The sequence below is a fragment of the Bos indicus genome, chromosome 12 (assembly GCF_029378745.1).
Source record: "Bos indicus isolate NIAB-ARS_2022 breed Sahiwal x Tharparkar chromosome 12, NIAB-ARS_B.indTharparkar_mat_pri_1.0, whole genome shotgun sequence".
Taxonomy (NCBI): domain Eukaryota; kingdom Metazoa; phylum Chordata; class Mammalia; order Artiodactyla; family Bovidae; genus Bos; species Bos indicus.
In genome coordinates this window covers 88,383,171-88,404,936 of record NC_091771.1, presented here as the reverse complement: position 1 = coordinate 88,404,936, position 21,766 = coordinate 88,383,171, and the positions used below count along the sequence as shown (strand labels likewise).

The following is a 21,766-nucleotide window of genomic DNA, read 5'->3' as shown; positions in this document are numbered from 1 at the left end:
GAAGGCAGAACCTTCCATTCTGAAGAGGCTCATCGGCTCCACATCACAGACACAAACACGGGGCTGTCACATTTCCACACTCACTAGGGCTCACCTCCTTGTAGCAGAGGGCAGCCGAGGGCCGCAGGGGGGGTGCAGGTCGCAGGCAGCTCAGGCTCCAGGGCTTGGGGGTCTTCGGAGGCTCCAGGGGCCCCCAGTTGATGGTGGTGTGTGGAGTGCCATGGTGGGAGGGGTGGGGCAGCGTGTGGTAGGCGGGTGTCAGTGGCGCGGGCTTGCTGTCCGCATGCTTGCTGGACGGGGTGATGGAGTGGGAGGGGAGCTGCCGGGGACAGAGGGAGAGAGCACAGCGTGTTCACCGAGGACCCAAGGCCAGCCCAGCCCTCCCAGCACAGCAGCGCCCACTTGCTAGCGTGCACCCTGAACCTCTAGACGCTCGGGTTACTGGCCGCCAGGCCGAGCATCCCCCACACCCTGCATGAGGCCCGCTGAGTCAGAGCAGGAAGCAGCAGGTCGCTGGGTCCAGACCCAGAAATCCATCAACCGCCTTTACTGTCATGCAGTCACATTTGCAAAAAAGGCATTTCATTTAACACAGGTATCAGGATTTTATAAAAGAATGGGCATTCTCTGCACTGGGAATGTGACTGGGGGAGGGTAATTATTACCTCACCAGCAAAAGTAGGGCCTAATCCCTGTTTTTGTTTAAACCTGGGACACAGTCAGGCCCATTCGTGTCAATGGTTGCTTTTATATTATAAAAGCAAAATACAATTGCAACAGAGACCGTACTGCTTAAAAACCAAAAAAATATTTACTGCCTTTTTGAAGAAAAATTTTAAATCCCTTGGGTAAAACATTTTCTCAGAAAAATCAGCTTTAATCAAGACAAAGTTACATAAATCTAATTTCTCAGAAGGACCTTATTAATGGGGTTTATACTCCTAGAAATTCCAAAAATATTTCATCACACTGACAAATAAGAAAATGTTAAACAATTCACAATTAGCCGGTGACCTTGAATTAACCCAAAACAATACGCTATGCTTAACAGGAGAAATAGTCAAGTTGTTCAAGGTCATTATTCAGAAGAAATGAATAATATTTGAAACACAGGCTTTAAAGGGGAGCCTGGGCTCAAGCTGAGGCCTGGGGCTCGAGGACAGAAGCAGTGGACTCTGCCATGACCACATAGCTGCCCTGGGACCAGAGAGGCCAGGGTCCCGGCACAGGGCTACCTGAAGTGGGACTTTACAGAGGTTAGTTTCAGGCTGTTGACCTGAGTGAGAAGGCACTCCCTTTTGATGTACACACATGTACACACCTATGCCCTCGGGATAAATTTAGTCCCGTGAAAGCTAAGCATCTCTAGCATACGTTTACAATATGGAAAAGTTGTCATGGCAAAACCATTCAAAATGATAGCTGAAGCCAATGAATAGTTTTTACCCCCAAACTGCTGAGAAATGGAGTAAGAAGCTGCACCGGTGATCAGTACACTATGCCATGGCCACAATCCCTGAGACGGTCCTTCAAGCCGAAGGACAGCAACCACAGGGTGAGCCACGTGGTAAAAGCCCCAGGAGAGACCCTCACAAGCCAGCCGTGCTGTGAGGTCCTACGTCATCATGAAGAGGGCCCCTCGTTCATCAGTACTCGCTGGGAAAGATGACAGGTGTTCAGATGACTCAATACCAGTATCTTAAACATGCAATACCAGTAAAGACTAGCTTTAAGCACTGACGCTTCAGTACTGATATATTTTGTAATGTTTAAGTATCTAAAAACTCGCAGACCTGCTGAAATTTTCTAAAAGTAGAAAATTCAGATTTCTTAAAATGATGAGTCAAAAATTACACTTTAATGCCTTCAGCATGAATCTGGTCCTTTTTGTCATAAGTATTGTTTGGTTTTCATTTTTGTTTTTGATGAAACATAATAAATGCAATTAAAATGCTCAGAAAAGCCCTCTGTGGGCCGGTGGTTCTCAGGGTTTTGATTGAGAGCCCCGAGGTTAGTGTTCACGGCCACCCTGGGCAGGGCCGCTGCCTAACCGGGTGCCACTGGGCGCCTAACCAGCGAGCCGTGTGCGTGCATGTGTGCGAACTCTCAGGAGGCAGATGGGCAGGCCTGGCTCACAAGTGGGTCCCTGTGAGGCGGCCACAGCCCACGGGGGATGAGGACGCGTCTGCAGAGAGGCCTGAGGCCCAGCCACGCTCTCCTGGCCGGGGTCTGCGGGCGGGGCGGGGCGGGGCCCTTACGGTGTGTGACGGCACCGAGTGAGGCTTGCTGCTGGGGTTCCCCGCCGAGGCGGCCTTCGTCTGCTTCTGCAGGCGGTCCACCCACTCGTGGAGGTCCTGCTGGTTGCTGCAGGACACCAAGATCCGCTCGATCATGCTCCCTGGAAGAGAGAGACACTGGCTGGAGGCGGGGGAGGGGGCAGAGTGCACACACGCGCACCCCAAGGAGGCCCAACAGCACGCCCATGCAGCCCCCGGGGCTCCGTGGGGCCTGCACATGAGGGCCGCTGCCTCGGCGCCCGAACAGAGCACACCCACAGTCTGTGCCTATCACCTGATATTTCAAACGCGTTTCTATGGTTTTCACTGTCCTCAAGCTTTGTGATTGTCATTCCTGTCGTTGGTAGCTTTCCCTAAAAAAGACCCCCCCCACAAAAAGAAACAGTCAGTGCTTTTCTAGTGAAGGAAGTACCGTTATTAAAGTAAATATTAAACGATTTTAGAAAAGACAGAGGAACTGTCTTTGTAAAGCAAACTCTCTTGTTTGTACCAAAAGCATGTATAATATAAAAACCTCTCCCTTGAATAAGAAATTATAATACTATAACCAAGAAATGAGCCAGCAAAAAGGTACAGGGCTGCAAACCAGAACAAAAACATTTCATCTGATGAGTTACTCTAAATATAAACAGCAAGACACAAAAACATTATACACTATGATTAAAAAAGAAAAAAACTAGGGTCCACGGTGGCTATTTTAAATGATGTTGTTTATAGAAAGGAAGCAGAGATACGCCTTAGAGAAACACAGGGGAAGCGCCACGTCTGAAGGCAAAACAAAGGCAACTGGAGCCGGAGGAACCGTGTGAGGGCCGCGCCTGGTCATCGGCCACAGGACGGTCCGTCAGCAGCTACGCCGAGCGCTGCCCACAACGCAGAGCAGAGCGCCAGCCCGCCCGCTCTGGGACAGAGGGCGTGAGGCAGGGAGCGGAACCAGAACTGGACCTCGGAGGGACCACCTCAAATAACAGCCACCAGAGCTGTGAAGGCCAAGCGAGTCCGCAGGGAGCGTCTCTCGGGTCAGGGCCAGAGTCCCGAGAAGCAGGACCCTGAGCAGGGGGGCGGCTCTAAGACCACAGGGCTCCAGACTCCCGACACCCGGGCAGAGGCCGGGCGCCGAGACCATCACACGGTCAGGAGCCTGTCCTGCAGTTGGGAGGGCACCATGCGGACAAGTGTGGGCACTGCAGACGCCCTGCCGAGGGGCCAATGGCACCGGGGTGACCAAGAGCTCAGAGAAGCCCGACAGGAAACACAGCTGCGTGTCCCTGACCAACCTGCAGCAACAGCCACGGAGGACGGGACAAGCTCACTGTGGCCGGATGTGGGGCAAAGCCAGAAGGGAACACTGACATGCGTGCACTGGGGATCACAGCACTAGGAGAGAAGCCCCCAAGACGGTCCACCCAGGGGGAAAACAGGGCCCTGCGGCGGCACGCTGATGCCAGCATCCTGGGGCCTGAGGCCGCCCCGGACACCACCGCAGCCCCACAGGTCACCACAGGGCCCTGGGCCTTGGGTGGGGGGACCTTCGAAGCCAGGGAACGCAGCCGGAAAGGACCGAGGTCTAAAGCAGCACCGACCAGCTTGGGGAGCCCGAGCAGGTGCTCCCCCAGCCAGGCATTGGCTCAACCACAGGCTTAGAAAATCAGGAGGCAGTCCTTTCCTAGGCTGGCCCATGTCTATCTGCTTTCTCGCACCTAAAGTGCTCCTTTCAGAACAAGTGTGTGATGTCAACTCCTCTCTGGGCTGCAAAGCTTTCGGAGCAGGTACAAGCCAGCCATGAACGCTCCGGACTCAGGACCCACCAGAGGGCTTGCTGGGGACAAGACAAACAGCATGCCACGTGTGCAGAAATGCAGCTCCGAGCAAACCCAGGCTGACTGCTGTGGGAATGGTTCCTGGTGACCAGCCAGGCCTTGAGGCATCGATGGAAGGGCCGCAGCTTCAATAACCACACAGGAAAAAAGCAGTCAACTTTGCCAGAAGCCCCTCCTAGACACAGAGAAAAGCTAAGGCACGTAATGGGCTTCCCTGGAGGCTCGGATGGTAAAGAGGCCGCCGCACTGCGGGAGGCCGGGGCTCATCCCTGGGCTGGGAAGGTCCCTGGAGGAGGGCAGGGCAGCACCACACGCAACAGACAGAAACGCAAGAGCCCTGCCCTGTTCTTCTTAAAGCAGTCTCACATCTTCGCGAAGAAAATCAGAAAAGCGACGAGCAATAAAAAAGCTAAGTAACGCCCCAGGCGTGTGCCCGTGACTGCTGAGTCGAGTGGGGGCCCACAGACCACCTCAGCCACACGCGCGGCGCCCCCAGCCGGCTCGCGGTGCGGCCACCTGCCCTGGTGGCAGGAAAGCAGCAGAACGACCTGGAGGGGACCAGCTGGCCTGCACCCCAGCAGTCTGAGTCCTCAGGGTCAGCTGTACAGACACCAGGTTCCTCCTCTGTTTGCTTTGGATTAACACAAAGATCCTAATTTGCACAGTCACATCGAAACACACAGACGGAGCCGCGTGTGCGGACGTGAAGGTAACACTGTACGTAGGACACTACACACAGCACACGGACAGACACACGTAGTATTTAATACAAAACTCAAAACGAGCCTGAAAACAGCTCTCAGGCCCACAATACACAGATGTGAATCTAAAGCGTGCTTTACCTGATATATGAAGCCACTCATCCTAGGACTGGCAGACAGCATCAGCAAGATGTTTGGAAAGAGTAGAAGATATCTTTCATTCTTTTCCTAATGTAAAAGAACAAATTTAAATAACTGTATTAAAAACACATATTTACAATGATGAGAACAAATATTTACATTAGGTCTTATGAAACAGTAGCTTCCCTGGTGGCTCAGACAGTAAAGCGTCTGCCTGCAATGCAAGAGACCCGGGTTCGATTCCTAGGTTGGGAAGATCCCCTGGAGAAGGAAATGGCAATCCACTCCAGCACTCTTGCCTGGAAAATCCCACGGAAGGAAGAGCCTGATAGGCTACAGTCCACGGGGTCGCAAAGAGTCGGACCGGACTGAGCGACTCCACTTTATGAAACAGGGTGTCACACTTCACGTTTAGGTGTTTCTTTTTACCAAATTTAAATTAAATGGAAACAAAATTATGAGAAATTTGTAAGACTCACAAGTAGCCCATGAAACATCTTTTTTTAAAAATCTGAGTTTAGCTCTTCCATTAACTCCTCATTAGGCAGGAGTTAGAAAAACAAGTTTTTTCTGTGGTTGAGAGAAAACCGAAGAAAAGAACCTGTGACCTTTCAGTGGCAGTGGGAGATCAGGTGGGACCTTCAGGCTGAAGGCGGGGAGGATAGAGCAGGGAGATCGCCTCTGGCCCACCGGCGGATCCTGGCACTAACCAACCGAGAGCCCAACACATCCGCTGTCGTCATCCCCCCGTGAGCTCTGCCCAATTTACATGAAAGGCCAACGAGCACTGCTTATGTATTAAATCTCATTTGCTGCAATCGGTTAAGAAAAGCCCCAGAAAGACCACAAGTGAAGCACAAAGATGCCCAAGAATCTAAAAGGAGACTCAAGAGAGAAACACCGCCCACAGCAGTGAAGGAACTCGGGGGAGCCGGCAGGTACAGGGGCCCTGGAGAGGGGTCCCCCAGTAGAAAAACGCAGGGAGCGCTGGAGGCGGTACCTCACTGCCGGCGCACTGGATCAGGACCTGCGACATGTAGAGGACGCTGCCCAGGGTCTTGATGTCCTCGCCCTCCCAGCTGCGGATGGCCTCCGTCAGGATCTGCAGCTCCAGCTCCTTCCTCTTCCGTACCTCCTGACACTGCGCCTGGGGGCACAGGGGGCCCGTCAGGGAGACAGGCTCCCGGCCGGGCTCCTGGCTCTACTGCTGCGTCCCCGGCTGCTTCTTCAGACAGACCAGCTAGTGAACAACTCGCTTACTTCACGAGTGCGGAACCAAGTCAAGAGAGACCCACAACAACACAACAGCTCTAGAATGAGAAACACTGGTTTAGAAAAATACAGCAAATCCTGTCGCTTTTAGAAGATGACATGTGGACTGGACAAGAAAAATATCCTCTGGTTTTACTAGTGAGTGCCAGAAGACCTGGAAGAGGGAAAAAAGGGTGAGTTCCACTTGTGCTATAAATAAGACACGTCCTCCAGAAACTCAGTCATTAAGACAGCTTGACAGCAGGTAAGGAAGAGGCCCAGCGCTCCATTTCACACATCAGTAGAGACACTGAGATGAGGCTAAACCATGTTCTAAATCACTGACGTGCACGACGGCATCATGTGGTGCCGTGTAAACATAAACACCGATCCTTTCATCTCTCTGATGTCCACAGGGCCGTAATGCAGGAATATTACGTGTACCAGCCGTGGAATAACTATGTTATTTCTCATTTCTCCAGAATAAATCCAAATTATAGTTCACAACTAATTTCCTGCATTCATTTGCCATAATAAAGTCTGAAGGAAAAAAACCATCACACACTTATCACTTACTGAAAGGTTTTTGAAGGCAGTCATGGATTTCTGAATATCTTGTCTGTCTGGGTGATAATCCTTTGAATAAAAGAAACACACTGTGAGCTTCCATAATGAACGCTTGCTCTTCGACAGGCTCTCTCTGGAGGCTGGCTTGGGCCTTCCCTGCATTTCCAGCCTGCAGCCTGCCCCTCTGTCTCAGCGCTGAAGCGCCTCTGCTTGGTCTCTGAGGGGACCACAGAGCGGCGGACAGTCTTCTAGACTCTGCCCTGGAGGAGGCCGGCCCAGCCTCGCCCACCCCAACCCGCCCTGCTGCTCGGACACCAGAGGGCAGAGGGGAGCAACGCAGCAGCAGACCGCCTGCCCTGGGGAGTGGCTCACCACAGCCTAACTAAGCCAGCAGCCTGAGCCCCAACTTCTGCCGGGCCCACAGCCTGTGTTCCGAAAATAAGATAAGTACACATCATTCGCTGATTCTTTTCCTATTATCTCTCCATAACGTATACACTTAACACTGTAGGCACATGCTCCTGATGTGACCCCTCAACACCACGGATGTTTCCTAGCTACTGGAAATCTCCCCGCCAGCAGGGGTTGGAGCAGACGCCTCTCTACAGAGCTGGGATACGCGGAAACAACTTCACAACCAACAAGTCCCTGTGAAACTCTCCGAAGATACAGGCCGGTGGTAATACCCTCTCCAGGGCTGGCTCCTGACTGCTCTTCCTGGCGTGGCCAGCGGGGCAGACGTACCTCCATGTGTCTCTCCAGCTCCTTGAGCAGCGCGGGGTACTTGTCCAGGCGCATGAACGGCTTGCTGAGGCCGGTGGTCAGCACGAGAATCCCCGGGCTGCTGGCGCCCTTCAGCTCCATGAACTCTCCCAGCTCCTCACTGAGTGTGAGCAGAGAGAGCAGAGGCCACCGTCAGAGCCCAGGAGGGCCGCGCGCCTGCCCCCAGCCCCCAGGACGACGACGGACCACGCGGTGCCCTTGACCACTTAGAGGCCACAGGCTTTACAGCCAAACGTGTGCTGCTTATTTCTAAACAGCAAAGGGAAGCCCCCCCCCCCCCAGTTCACGTCAGGGCCCTCAACCTGAGCAAAGCCCCGTGTGCACTACACAAACAGCCATGGTCTCCCAGCAAACCATTCAGGAAAGCCCCCTCAGCGAGCCACCTGCACACAGAGAGGTCTGAAAGTGGGCGGTCCTTGTAGGGCAAGAACAGAGCCCGGTCAGCGGTCCTTCAAGACGGTAAAGCCTTAAGGAGGCGTGTCATGAAGACAACCACCTGACTCACGGTGCTGGCCCACCAGGTGCCGCAGCCCCTGAGCAGCAGCGGCACGAGGCAGAGCCACTGCCCCTGGCACGCGGGCGTGCAACCTCCAGAAGCACTTTCGCAGCCTCGTTTCACTTAACCCTAACAACACGTGAAAGTCGTCTGCGTTTGTGGACGAGGAAACCGAGTGCATATCCAGAAACGAGGCAGCTGCCGAGCAAGCCTTCCCGTTCACTCCTCCTCTCGCACCCCACCTCCCAGTACCAAGCTCCATGGGGCGCGTTCCCGGGCCCCAGCCTCGAGCCCGGGCCGCCCTGACTCCGCTTCACACGAGCACCCAGGGAGGCCCAAGCTCCGTCACCCACACGTCTGTGGCTCACGTCTGTGATGGGAACTCTGTGTTTCTGCTTCTCACGGGGCAGATGACACCTGGGGTCCCTGGGAGGACGCCGTCTGTGGCCCGCACTGCTGACGAGAGGTGTCCCTCCAGACACGGAGCGAAGGACGCCTGGGCTGAGGGCGGGCGGCAGAGGCCGCACCCCTCTGGGTCCCCACGTCTCCCACTGGGAGGAGCACTATGAACGAGGCCATAAAGTAAATACGAAAATCCTGAAGCCCCGGCCCATTGGTGCGGGCCACCTGGACCCGCCTCGCATCACCCCTCCCCGTTAGTGGCGCTAAGAGAAAGTTTGACTCCTGTAAGTACAATCCAATCAGGGGCCTTTTCTACCACAAGAAAAATAACAAAAAACGTCTCTTTGGGCCATTTTGATAGTTTAGTATTACATGACATTTTATAACTATAGTTATGGCAGACAATAATTAATAAAACTAAGAAATTATTCTTATCACCCACCCACCTACTCCTAAAATCCCCTACAACTAAAAATTTACGTGAATTTTTGCAAGCAAAAGTAACTTCTTTTAATATCCATATGACAGCCTTAAAATGCCAGACAGGTACATCGTTAAGAAATGAAACAAAACCTTTTCTAAATCTTTACCGATCACTGTATGGGCTTCCCAGGAGACGCTAGTGGCAAAGAACCCCCTGCCAATGCAGGAGACGTAGGAGACTTGGGTTGGATCTGTGAGTCGGGAAAACCCCCTCCAGGAGGGCACTCCAGAATTCTTGCCTGGAGAATCCCATGGACAGAGGGGCCTGGCAGGCTACAGTCCACAGGGTCCGCGAAGAGTCGGACACGACGGAAGCGACTCAGCACACACTTGCTTCATCTCTCAGGTTTTAAAAACTTTAGTACTGTGATAAAACAGCAGGTTATAGCTTTTCTGACAAAACAAAGGCCCTTTCAGCTTAACTTCTACTGATGCCAGCAACCCTCACACAGCGCTTCAGCCTCTGTATTTACTCAAACGACACTGTGGGCTGCGAGACGGTGCCAGAGGAGCACAGAGGCCATCTCAGGTCAGCGCAGCAGAGAGTACCAACCACTGTGCTGGAGAAAAGGGGACGTTCTACACACCAAATCATGACACCCCTAATGCATTCGCAACAGGCAGCCACAGGCCTATGGCGTCGACTATCAAACGATAATGCAAAAGGCAGATATCCGTTATAATTCAACAGGAGTGGAGGTTTCATAGATATGTTTTCCAGATTCACACTCAAAATTCAAACTAACACAACACAAGGATCCTAAGACTAAAAGTAAGACTTAAAAACTGCAAAACACTGTGTTTAAATCAATCCCTGAGAAAGTATATTCAAGCAGAAAAACAGATTGATCCACCCCTAAGTGGTGGTTTCACGACCTCAATGAGAGGACAGAGGCCACAAGCAGGACCAGGACAGAAGGGAAGGGAGGGCGGGCTGGCGGAGGCCACCAGCCCAGGCGGCCAGCTCTCAACCCCGACTCACGCTCCGGAGGCCGGTCTGAGCTGCGGGCAGGGTGGGCACCGCCGCCCAGGGGCCTTAGGACGGCACGTGGGCAGCGCATCCTGCCAGCCGCCTCGCTCGCCCATCCTCGGCACAGTCCCAGGGCCTGACTGCCCACCTCTCCCGCCTCCCGCCTGGGACACGCCACGTGGAGGCAGGCAGGGGTCCCTGAGCACAGGGGACCCCAGGCGTCCCGCCTGGACGCCCTCCTGCTCTTCTGGGAAAAGCTGCCCTGAGGTTTCAGCCATGACACAAGCAGTCATTAAAGCAATTATACAGAGAGGAACACAACACATGCTCACAAGCGTTGCCCTGAACGTCTGAACGGTTTTAAATGTGACCTTCAGGACACAGCTTAACCCCCAGGGGGCAGGCCCCTGACCGAAACGGTGGAAGGAGAGAACACATTTAAAATGCCCTGAATTCACCCCAGCCTTCTATCTGCTATTCATCTCTCCCAGGACTGCGTCAGCAATTCCTGAGGAAGTTTCAGAAATTTCACATTTCAATCCCTGCATCTCGCTCAGGAGGAAACGCATATAAATCATTGTTCCCAGGAGTAGACGCTCAGCTACTCAGGGATTCTGCTTCCCACCAACAGGACCAGGCGCTTCCAGAGAAGAGGGGTGATCTCCGAGGGCCACAGGCCCTCCCGAAGGCCCACACAACCCGGCCACAGGCCGCCTCGCCAGAGTCTCATTCAGTTACAAACAGCCCAACAACGCCTGCTTCCCACCACAGCCTCTAAGCTTCAAACTGAAATATTACGTTAGGAGTAACTTGAGGTTAAATATTTAAATCAGGAGCACGGTGGCGTTTACCTTGCTGCGACTCACACAATTTCTTCATTTATGGTTTAAAAAATGACTGAACTGCTACTTATGGCTGAACTACTGTTTTCAGAAGGAACCATAAAGTTTTTTGAATCTTTAACACAGATGCGTGCTCCTCTGGGAGCAGAAGCAGAGCCTCGGTGCCCACCCCGTGTGCAGGTCAAGCCCCGCGGTCCTCCCTGCCGCTCAGGAGCACGGGCTCCGTACTGCCCAGGACGCACCGGCCGTGCCTGCTCAGATGAGCAGAGAGCGGCCCGCTGCTGCTTCCCTGGTTTCCCGGCTGCAGAGCGGGAGCGCACGGCCTCTGGCTCGGCACGCCCTACAGAGACGGACGCCGTCTCCCGCAGCAAAGCCAGCTCTGTCACACACGCTCCAGTCTCACGCACTGAGCGGAGGTGATGCCGCCAGCCCGGACCAGCCCACGGCCACCCTCCAGAGCTCCCACCAGCTCCCCTGACCTCCGTTCAAAGCGTCCAGGCTGAAGAGGAGACTTCAAAACACTCCCGTTTCTATTATAAGCGCTAACTAGATTTTTAAAGCCTGACATCAGTCCTCCCCAGACACTCACTTGGAGGATAATTAAACTTATCATTCTTGAAAAACACTCAATGCCTGCACCGCGTTCCAAGTAACATTTGACAGAAATGAGCTGCCCGGAGGGAACCCCAGGACACGGCCACTCCCCCACCTGGGAAGAAGTCCATGAGACGTACCTGTGCTCCGTGAGGACGCTGACCGCCGACGGGTGGTTGGCACAGTATGTCAGGTACAGGGTCTTCATCTGCGGCATCAGGCTGAGGAAGCAGCCCCCGACCCTCTGCTGGGCCTCCGGCATCCTGCGGACAGCGACACGGAGCCGCACTGAGTGAGCATCGCAGAGCGGGCCCCAGCGCGTGGGGCAGCCCCAGACAGCGCGCCTGGCACCCAGCCCCCGGGGAGCCGTGCGGCGGAAAGCAGGCCATCCCCTCCTCCAGCATCCAGACGCCAGGACCTGCACACCAGCCCCTTCCTCGGGCACCAAGCAAATCAGATGTCCAGGAGCGTTATGTCGTGTGTTAAATAAGGAGAAACGTAACGTGTAGTTACTTGGTCGGTAAGGTTTCCTGCTGAAGTAGCCACGAGATGAGCGCAGGAGAAGCCCCACGACCGGCTTCCCAGGTGGGAGGAGAGACAAGTGGCCCGCAGAGCGGGGGCGGGCACCCTACCGGGCGAGGGAGACGGTCCCGAGCATCGGGGGCCGCAGGACCCTATAGCCTGCTCCTGAGCAGGCCCTGCGTGTACGCGAGCGCCAGCGCTCCGCTCATTCACTGGGACTGGGGTCAAAGCAAGCGGGCGTCCGCACTGGTGGCAGACTGCTTCCCAAGCGTGAACCCCCAAGTGGGTTTTAACAGCCCTCAGAGATTAGTCACAGTTTCGCATATCTGCAGGATAAACAGTCACTGACTCAATAAATTAACTTCAACCATTCAGTCAGGCACTGGGAACACATTAAAAACAGAGAAGGAGCGAGTCTCTACCTTAAGGGTGACTGCAATCTTTGGGGAGATACAAACCCAGTTCAAAACTAAGCTGAATATAACGGAGAGCGAGCCGAGGCCTCAATCATACACACTGCAGGAGCCCCCAGAGGGAACAGGGCGCACCCCAGAGGGGAGAGGGTGCACCCCATAGGGGAGAGGGTGCACCCCATAAGGGAGAGGGCGCACCCAGAGGGGACAGGGCGCACCCCAGAGGGGACAGGGCGCACCCCAGAGGGGCACAAGGCGCACCCCAGAGGGGAAAAGGGTGCACCCCAGAGGAGATAGAGCGCACCCCAGAGGGGAGAGGGCGCACCCCAGAGGGGCACAAGGCGCACCCCAGAGGGGAAAAGGGCGCATCCCAGAGGGGACAGAGCGCACCTGAGGGGACAGGGCACACCCCAGAGGGGAGAGGGCACAGTCCGGGAAGGAGACAGGGTGCACCCCAGAGGGGCACAGGGCACACCCCAGAGGGGAAAAGGGTGAACCCCAGAGGGGCACAGGGCACACCCCAGAGGGGAAAAGGCGCACCCCAGAGGGGAAAAGGGCGCACCCCAGAGGGGAAAAGGTGCACCCCAGAGGGGAAAAGGGCACACCCCAGAGGGGACAGGGCGCACCCCAGAGGGGACAGGGCGCACCCCAGAGGGGACAGAGCGCACCTGAGAGGAGAGGGCGCACCCCAGAGGGGAGAGGGCACACCCCAGATGGGGAGCAGCACCCCCAGTCACCAGGAAGCAGGCATCACATGCTGCCAAGGGCTCCCTCCCCAAAGGTTCTGAGACCAACTGCTATCTACCAGGACCCGGACACCCGAGACACACCCACCCCGAGACACTGACATCTCAGCAGGCAATGGTCACGCTGGGACGCCAGAAACAGGCAGAGGCCGCCTTCTCCCGCGAGAGACCCAGCAGGGCCCCCATTGCCTGGCTGCGCGGCTGAAGGCGCCAGCAGTGACGGGACGCCACGCTCTGGCCGAGAGGAGCAAACCACTGCCGCGGCGGGGCACGGGAAGCCTGTAGACACGCTGTCTACCTGACGAGATGACGGGGCCGCACGCCCTGCTCAGCGCGGGTCAGGAGCTGCTGGGACGGCCTCGCCTGCCTGGGCCAGACCACAGCGCCACGCACTCACACTGCAAGCTGGGTCAAGGGGCTTTAATCTGCTACATGTCCATGAACTACATACGGACAATGACTTCAGTATATAAGCTTTTCTTTCTTTCTTCCCATCAAGCTTGGCTCTAGAGTTTTACTACCTCTCTCAACCCAACTGTGCAAGAAATCACTACACTCACCACCATCCGTTTATGAAACCTTCATAGTTCATCAACTCGCCAACCTGAACTAGCAGCCGGAGCTCAGAAAGGTTACGTGAGTGGTCTTAATTGGAGTCTAGGTATTATGCCAATACATCTCACACGTAACGCCGTATGGATCACCGAAATAATGGAACATCCGACACTCACAAAGATCATCCAGGCAGAACGTGACTTAAGAATTGAGAGAGGATTTTCATCGTGGTTCTCTCTTGTGCTTCCAGAGGCGGGTTTGGGAGCACACAAACGTGCGGCAGAGCGCGGGGCTGTCCCGCACCTCCTGCAGCCTTCTGGTGGCCCCACACCAAGCTGTGACAATTAGTGCCGGGTCAGAAAGGCCTGCTACTGCGGTTCTATCATTGATCTGATGATGGGGGGAGGCGGGGGGGCGGGTCTGGTAGGAAGCGTCATCAATCAAGGACCTGCTAACAGGCAAAGAGTTATCAGTGGTCAGATACCAGGTGAGGAGTTATAGATGGTCTGGTAACAGGCGAAGGAAACAGGTAAAACCACTAGTCCATTCAGCTATGACCTAAATCAAATCCCTTACGATTATCTAGTGGGAGTGACAAACAGATCTAGGGGACTAGATTTGATAGACAGAGTGCCTGACGAACTGTAGACAGAAGTTCATGACATTGTACAGGAGGCAGTGATCAAGACCATCCCCAAGAAAAGGAAATGCAAAAAGGCAAAATGGTTGTCTGAGGAGGCCTTACAAATAGCTGAGGAAAGAAAAGAAGCTAAAGGCAAAGGAGAAAAGGAGAGATATTCATCTGAATACAGAGTTCCAAAGAATAGCAAGAAGAGATAAGAAAGCCTTCCTCAGAGATCAATGCAAAGAAATAGAGGAAAACAATATGATGGGAAAGACTAGAGATCTCTTCAAGAAAATTAGAGATACCAACGGAACATTTCATGCAAAGATGGGCTCAATAAAGGACAGAAATGGTATGGACCTAACAGAAGCAGAGGTTATGAAGAAGAGGTGGCAGGAATACACAGAAGAACTATACAAAAAAGATCTTCATGACCAAGATAATCATGATGGTGTGATCACTCACCTAGAGCCAGACATCCTGGAATGTGAAGTCAAGTGGGCCTTAGAAAGCATCACTACGAACAAAGCTAGTGGAGGTGATGGAATTCCAGTTGAGCTATTTCAAATCCTGAAAGATGATGCTGTGAAAGTGCTGCACTCAATATGCCAGCAAATTTGGAAAACTCAGCAGTGGCCACAGACTGGAAAAGGTCAGTTTTCATTCCAATCCCAAAGGCAATGCCAAAGAAAGTTCAAACTACTGCACAATTGCACTCATCTCACACACTAGCAAAGTAATGCTCAAAATTCTCCAAGCGAGGCTTCAACAGTATATGAAACAAGAACTTCCAGATGTTCAAACTGGATTTAGAAAAGGCAGAGGAACCAGAGATCAAATTGCCAACATCCACTGGATCATGAAAAAAGAAAGAGAGTTCCAGAAAAACATCTATTTCTGCTTTACTGACTATGCCAAAGCCTTTGACTGTGTGGATCGCAACAAACTGTGGAAAATTCTTAAATCCCAGACCACCTTACCTGCCTCCTGAGAATTCTGTATGCAGGTCAAGAAGCAACAATTAGAACCGGATATGGAACAATGGACTGGTTCCAAACTGGGAAAGGAGTACGTCAAGGCTGTATATTGTCACCCTGCTTATATAACTAGCATGCAGGGTACATTATGCAAAATACTGGGCCGGATGAAGCACAAGCTGGAATAAAGATTGCCAGGAGAAATGTCAATAACCTCAGATACAGAGATGACACCACCCTTATGGCAGAAAGCGAAGAGGAACTAAAAGACTCTTGATGAAAGTGAAAGAGGAGAATGAAAAAGATGGCTTAAAACTCAACATTCCAAAAACTAAGATCATGGCATCTGGTCCCATCACTTCATGGCAAATAGATGGGGAAACAATGCAAACAGTGAGAGACTATTTTCTTGGGTTCCAAAATCACTGCAGATGGTGATTGCAGCCATGAAATTAAAAGACCCTTGCTCCTTGGAAGAAAAGCTATGACCAACCTAGATAGCAAATTAAAAAGCAGAGACATCACTTTGCCAACAAAGGTCCATCTAGTCAAGGCTATAGTTTTTCCAGTGGTCATGTATGGATGTGAGAACTGGACTCTAAAGAAAGCTGAGAGCCAAAGAATTGATGCTTTGAACTGTGGTGTTGGAGAAGACTCTTGAGAGTCCCTTGAACAGCAAGGAGATCCAATCAGTCAATCCTAAATGAAATCAGTTCTGAATATTCATTGGAGGGACTGATGCTGAAGCTCCAATACTTTGGTCGCTTGATGCGAAGAACTGACAATGGAAAAGACCCTGATGCTGGGAAAGATTGAAGGGGGAAGGAGAGGGGGACGGACAGAGGATGAGATGGTTGGATAGCATCATCGACTCAGTGGACATGAGTTTCAGCAAGCTCCGGGAGTTGGTGATGGACAGGGAAGCCTGGTGTGCTGCAGTCCATGGGATCACAAAGAGTCAGACATGACTGAGTGACTGAACTGAACAGGTGAAGAGTTATCAATGGTCTGATACAGGTGAGTTATGAAAGGTCAAGTAACAGGTGAGGAGTTATCAATGGTCAGATAACAAGTGAAGGGTTACCACTGGTCTGATACAGGTGAGTTATGAATGGTCAGATAACAGGGGAGGAGTTATCAATGGTCTGATACGGGTGAGTTATCAATGGTCTGATACAGGTGAGTAGTCAGTGGTCTGACACAGGTGAGTGGTCTGTGGTCTGACACAGGTGAGCAGTCCATGGTCTGACACAGGTGAGTTATCGATGGTCTGATACAGGTGAGCTATCAGTGGTCTGACACAGGTGAGTGGCAGTGGCCTGGTGCCCGGCGGTGACACAGGCAGTGCCCCGCAGCCTCCCCAGGGAGAGCCCCACTACAAGGCGGGCGGGGACGCCCAGGGCCCTCCTCCTTCCCCAGAGCAGAGAGGGGTGAGCTCCAGGAGAGCCCTGAGCAAGCAGAGCTGCCGCACGATGGCCCCTCATGGCACGTTTACTCCCGGTGGCACTGCTAACTGCAGAGAAAGGTTCAGGGTCCAGCAGCCACCGACTTCCCGGGAGACCAAGGGCAGCACGAGGGTGTGGCCGTGACCTGAGTGAGCCTCTGCATCCCACCTGAGTCTGTGCACTAAGGACTGAGAGAGGCGTCCCCGTGAGGGGACACGAGTGCCTCCACACTGGAGCCTCAGGGCGCTGGCAGCGCCTGGACCCCAAACCCTGAACGCGGACGACTTCCTCAAGGATGCCAGAGGCCCGGGAAGGTGGCAGCACCTGAGGCTCCGCCAGAGAAGCCCCCATCAAGCAGCCAGCAGCTCCAGCCCCCGCCTCAAGCCATCCACTCACATCCCCATGTGCCACTGGAGTGCCTTCCCTTCCGAACTTCCTAGACGTGCAAGGTTCTAGAGCTGGAAACGTTTCCGTGGAATCACGCGGTCTCATTCAACAAGTCAAGAGGTTCCAGCAAGAGCCACTCGGGACCTCCCAGCTGACACACAGGGGCCGATCCTGACGTGGGGCCCACTGTGCAGAGGCCCCGCTGGGGTCAGAGGCGACGACCACGCTTGCTGCCCCAGTCGCCTCCTCGCCAGCTCAGTACGGACGGCCCAGCAGAACCAGAGGGTGCTCTGCGTCTCAGCCGGCCCATTCTACAAGGGTAAATATCATCTCTGGATCCCCCATGTTTCTATTATTTGGATGGTTCAAAATACAACTTTCAGACAAAATAAACTCTATTCTCTAGTTCAAATTTGTATTTTGATAATAATCTAAAACAAATACTGTTTTACTGTGAAAATGTTACAGTAATGGTCTACTGTCTACAAAGATGAATTTATTTATATCTTAAAACACGCCCTATAAATAACTTTGAACTAAATACACAATGTTTGTTTAACCAGTAGCAATTATTTCAAATGTTTATTTCAGTATTTTCTTCAATAACCTGAAGCCCTACAGAATACAAGACAACTAACGGGAACTCAGCCTACAGTACACAGAGGAGTCTGCACCTAAGCCGAGTACAAGCGAGCAGGGCAGCGCACACACCATGTGTGGCAAAGGCGCCAGGGAGACGGGCTGTGCCAGCACGGCCCACGCCCCTGGGGTGGAGCGACCAGCAGGACTGCAGGCAGGCAGCAGCAGGAAGCGGACCGAGTGGAGGGGAGGGCGGGGAGGGCTGGCGCACACCGCCTCCCGGGCGCCCCCGACGGAGCGGGCCTGCCGACTGAGCCGAGGCCCGAGCAGCAGAGCGGGCGGGAGCCGGGTGTGGGCAGTGCTCCACAGACGGCCGCCACGCGGGGACCGACCTCCTTCCTACCTTAGCTCCCCCACCCTCAGGCCACCCCTGTGGCCCTCGAGGCCAGCCTGTGAAACACAGCTGGGAACAAGCACAGGAATAAGCAGGCACTCCCCAGCTTCTGAGCAGAGCTGAGGCTAGATGCTGCTGGGGAGATGGACGGGCAGAGGGCCACCCGGAAGTCAGGGCCCCATCAGGAGGCCCGTGCAGGACACAGGAGGAGAGGCCGGCCTGAGCCAGGGCGGGGGCAGCGCAAAGGCAGGGCAGTGGCTGCCACAGGAACCAGCACTCTTCCAGGACAGAAGAACACGCGGGAAAGTGCGCCAGGTTGAGTGCTGGGCGCAGGGTGACCTGCGAGGGCGGGGGCCAGGAGAGTGAGTGAACGAGTGGATGACCGACCGCACAGTAAGTGATGGAGAGGCTGGGCCCCGACGAGCGGGGCCGGCTCAAGCGGCACGGGCTCTGGGGCAGGGCGGCCGCCGCGGCCTCTGCCTGCGTACTCCCATCACCGCAGCGCTTGGCCGTGCTCCCCTGAAATCCACCTTCAGCTTTCCTCACAGCGTTTCCACGCTACCGTCTGAATTGCCTCCACCGCCGTAACCAGCTGCCTCCCTCCCCGCCTACAGCTCCGCTAGGCCAGGGGTCACTTCTGTCTCGTTAACACGTGTCCGGCGCGCTGGCTGCCGCCTGAGTAAGCAGAGGACGAGTGAGAAAAGAGCCGGAGAAAGCTGGCCGTGCGTCCGGCCCTGAACCGACCTAAAGCCCGCGTAAGAAGAGCTGGCGCGGACAGAGACAGACGCGCGCCTGTGAGCAGCTCGCCGTGGCCCTGACCTCGGCAGGGCCGGCACCGAGCCGCACTGCTCCCTTGCGGGCTCCCTTCATTCCGCAGCCGCCACCCCAAAGGGCCACCGCTCACAGGAAACCTCTCTCCCGGCTCTGAGCAGTCAGTAGATCCCACTGAGGGAGAGAGTCTGAAATACACTTTACTATAAAGGTTGATATACCCCAAACATTCGAAATAACCCAGTATCCACCTTTGGAAATGTGAAACCTGAAGGTAAGTTAATCCTGACCCTTCAAATACCAGTTATATCCATCTGAATTTTACATTATTAGCCTCTTACTTACTTGGTGCATTCTTCTAAAGACTGTACAAGCATTTGCTGGAAAGAACATATTTCTTCTAGATTTCCCATTAAATGTGATGTGTTTGCTGAACTCAACCTAGAGCCGAGAAAAACAACAGGAGACACGTGTGAGCGGTCTTACACGCGCGCCCCGCCCCGCCCCGCCCCTAATACACAAGGAGCTTTCTTGTGTCTTCAGCTGCATTCTGTCCCAGCGTTTCAGCTGCTGTTCTCTGAAAACACGAGGCAACAGCCCAGGGGACCACTGTTGCAACGCTTGACACAATTACCATCTAACTTACTTCTCGCTGGTCTGCAGGGGCCGCAGATAGGTTGAAAGCACAGTCTGAAGTTCTTTAGAATATTCATTTTCTGTTTCCAAAATATTCTGTAGCACCTACAATAAACGTAAGTATTACTTGACATTAAGATGTATAAGCTTTGGAAACTTCATCACTCCTGTTCAGTTCACACTGCTGCTTCTATGTAACCCTGGCTTGTTTAATATCATCACTCCCTGTGATTAACTAGTAAATTCAGGTAATGAGTTATTATCGAGGCTATCCAACTGACTTCATCTTCCTGCCAAGCACATTTAACACAGGTACACCTAGAAAGAGGCCTGAATGCATTCCATCCTCAGATAGTAATGCTAAGTCTGTTTAGACAGAAAGAAGGAACCACTGACAGTCTCGACAGCATGGAGGCGTGGATGAGTCTCCACAACACACGCTGTGCAAGAGAAGCTGTTCATATACCCCATCTATGGGAAACCCAAGGATGGGCCAAACTGATCTGTGAGGGCAGGGACGGGGGGTGGGGGGACAACAGGGAAAGGGACATGAGATCAATTTCTGGTATAACGGACAAGTTCTGCCTCATGATTTGGGTGGTTGTTACACAGACATACACACCGGCTACAGCTCGCCGACTCACACCCTGAGCATCTGTGCACTGTGACGCACGGAAAGTGTACCCACTAAAAAACAAACACGAAGCTCACCCTTAGAGGCGTCTGGTCATTCTAGGTCACTTTCTGGGCACTGCAGACCTTCACCAGAGACGATGACCGTCTCAGACCATCCTATACATGTTACAGAGTAAAAGTCCACCAGCATAAAACCACCACTGTATGCAGAGATGGGAGAAAAACTATGAATCAACCTTAAAATTAACATGTTTCCTGACAGCCTGCAGTAAATACAGACAAAAGTAGTTAACAACTGCTAAAAACCGAGAAAGAAATCTAAGTGTAAAACAGCTGAGCTCAAACAGGAGCCCCTTTCCACCGCAGTCAATGGCAGGAGCACCGGCCCCTGGGGTGGGGCTGGGCGGGCAGCTCAGGTCTGCAGGGGGAGCCTGATGGATGGATGGAGCCTGGAAGGCTGAGCCAGTGCCCCACCCACAGCACCTCCTATCCAGAGAAAACCCTCCTCTACACAGGAAGAGGAGAGCGGGGAGAGGTGAACCCCTCTGAATCCCTCTCCAGCCTCAGGCTGAGGGCTGCCTGGGAGCAATGAGCCCTCCTCAGCCATCTGCTCCACCCACTGTCAGAGCCAACGCCTTCTCCAGTCATGATGTCATGCCACGTGCATTTTCTGAGGAGCTACTACCTGCACTAAACGCGCTGTCTCCCAAAACTAACACAGCATCCTAAACTAATCCCGAAGAAGAAATTAGACAGAATAAAGACTCCAAATATGCTCGGTTTTCTCCCCTGATTTTCGATAATCAAAAGGTATGTTTAAACATTTAAGAAAAAAGTAATCATGAGCTAAATTTAGATTTCAGCATTGACACAAGCAACCGGAGTCGCTGTGTGCTCACTGGGGGCCTCCCCGTTCCGGAGGGGAGCAGGGCCATTCGGGAGTGCAGGGCCTGAGACGCCACCGCAGCCGACGGGAAGGGACCAGGCTCTCCCACACTGCGGCAGCTCTGGGCTCCGCTCAGTTTCGCCCCTGAATGGACCTATTCACGGATGCCAGCAGACGGGGAGGGGCCGCTCTGGGAGACCCTGCCTTGTGGGGAAATGTGGGTGTCGCTCTCACAGTTACGACGCCGCCCCTCCGAGAACACCCAGTGGACCCGAGTGTCAGGGGACTGGAGGATGGGGGCACCGTGTGACCCTGCCTCCGCGTCACCAGGGGGTACGCTTCATCCATATTATCCACATCTTCTCCTTACAAAATGGCCCGAAGCAAACCAAGTACCACGAGTGGGTCCCTGAACTAAAAAAAAATTTAAATGTGTCACAGACAAGTAAGACAAAAAGCCCCTACTTAACATGAAAACAAAGGCTCAGCTCAGACTCCACGTCTAAGAGCAAATACCAGGAACTATTAGCAACACTGCTAAGAACACGCGTGGAACCCGACACACCCGCTTTACAAACACCAACAGCTCCCACGCGACAGCGGCGTCAGGAGCGTGAGCGCGACGCAGTTGGATGACCCTCCTCAGCCGCGGCGCCGCGTGGGGCGAGCAGACACGGAGTGCCCCGAGAGCACACCAGAACCCACGCAGAGCGCGCTGCCCGACTGCCTCTCCTGAGACGACCCAGCTGGTAACCGCATCTACTGGCTGCAAACACGACCTTCAGTTAAGTGCTCAAAACAGGCTCTAGAGCAACCCCGCCCAAACCACCCAGGCCACGCTCCTTGG

At 53.7% G+C, this 21,766-nt stretch overlaps 1 protein-coding gene across 8 annotated transcripts in view; it reads right to left on the bottom strand.

Moving 5' to 3' along the window:
* The window catches only part of ARHGEF7 (Rho guanine nucleotide exchange factor 7), a 102,458-nt gene that overhangs the window by 16,905 nt on the left and 63,787 nt on the right, over positions 1-21,766 (bottom strand). For all 8 annotated transcript variants that reach the window (XM_070800495.1, XM_070800491.1, XM_070800493.1 and 5 more), the window contains 10 exons: positions 19,408-19,502; positions 19,107-19,202; positions 11,488-11,610; positions 7,522-7,660; positions 6,787-6,846; positions 5,960-6,106; positions 4,960-5,046; positions 2,572-2,650; positions 2,259-2,398; positions 95-319 (listed from right to left, as the gene is read on the bottom strand). In XM_070800495.1, the coding sequence (XP_070656596.1) occupies positions 95-319; positions 2,259-2,398; positions 2,572-2,650; positions 4,960-5,046; positions 5,960-6,106; positions 6,787-6,846; positions 7,522-7,660; positions 11,488-11,610; positions 19,107-19,202; positions 19,408-19,502 (1,191 nt within the window). The remainder of the gene's footprint in view (positions 1-94; positions 320-2,258; positions 2,399-2,571; positions 2,651-4,959; positions 5,047-5,959; positions 6,107-6,786; positions 6,847-7,521; positions 7,661-11,487; positions 11,611-19,106; positions 19,203-19,407; positions 19,503-21,766) is intronic.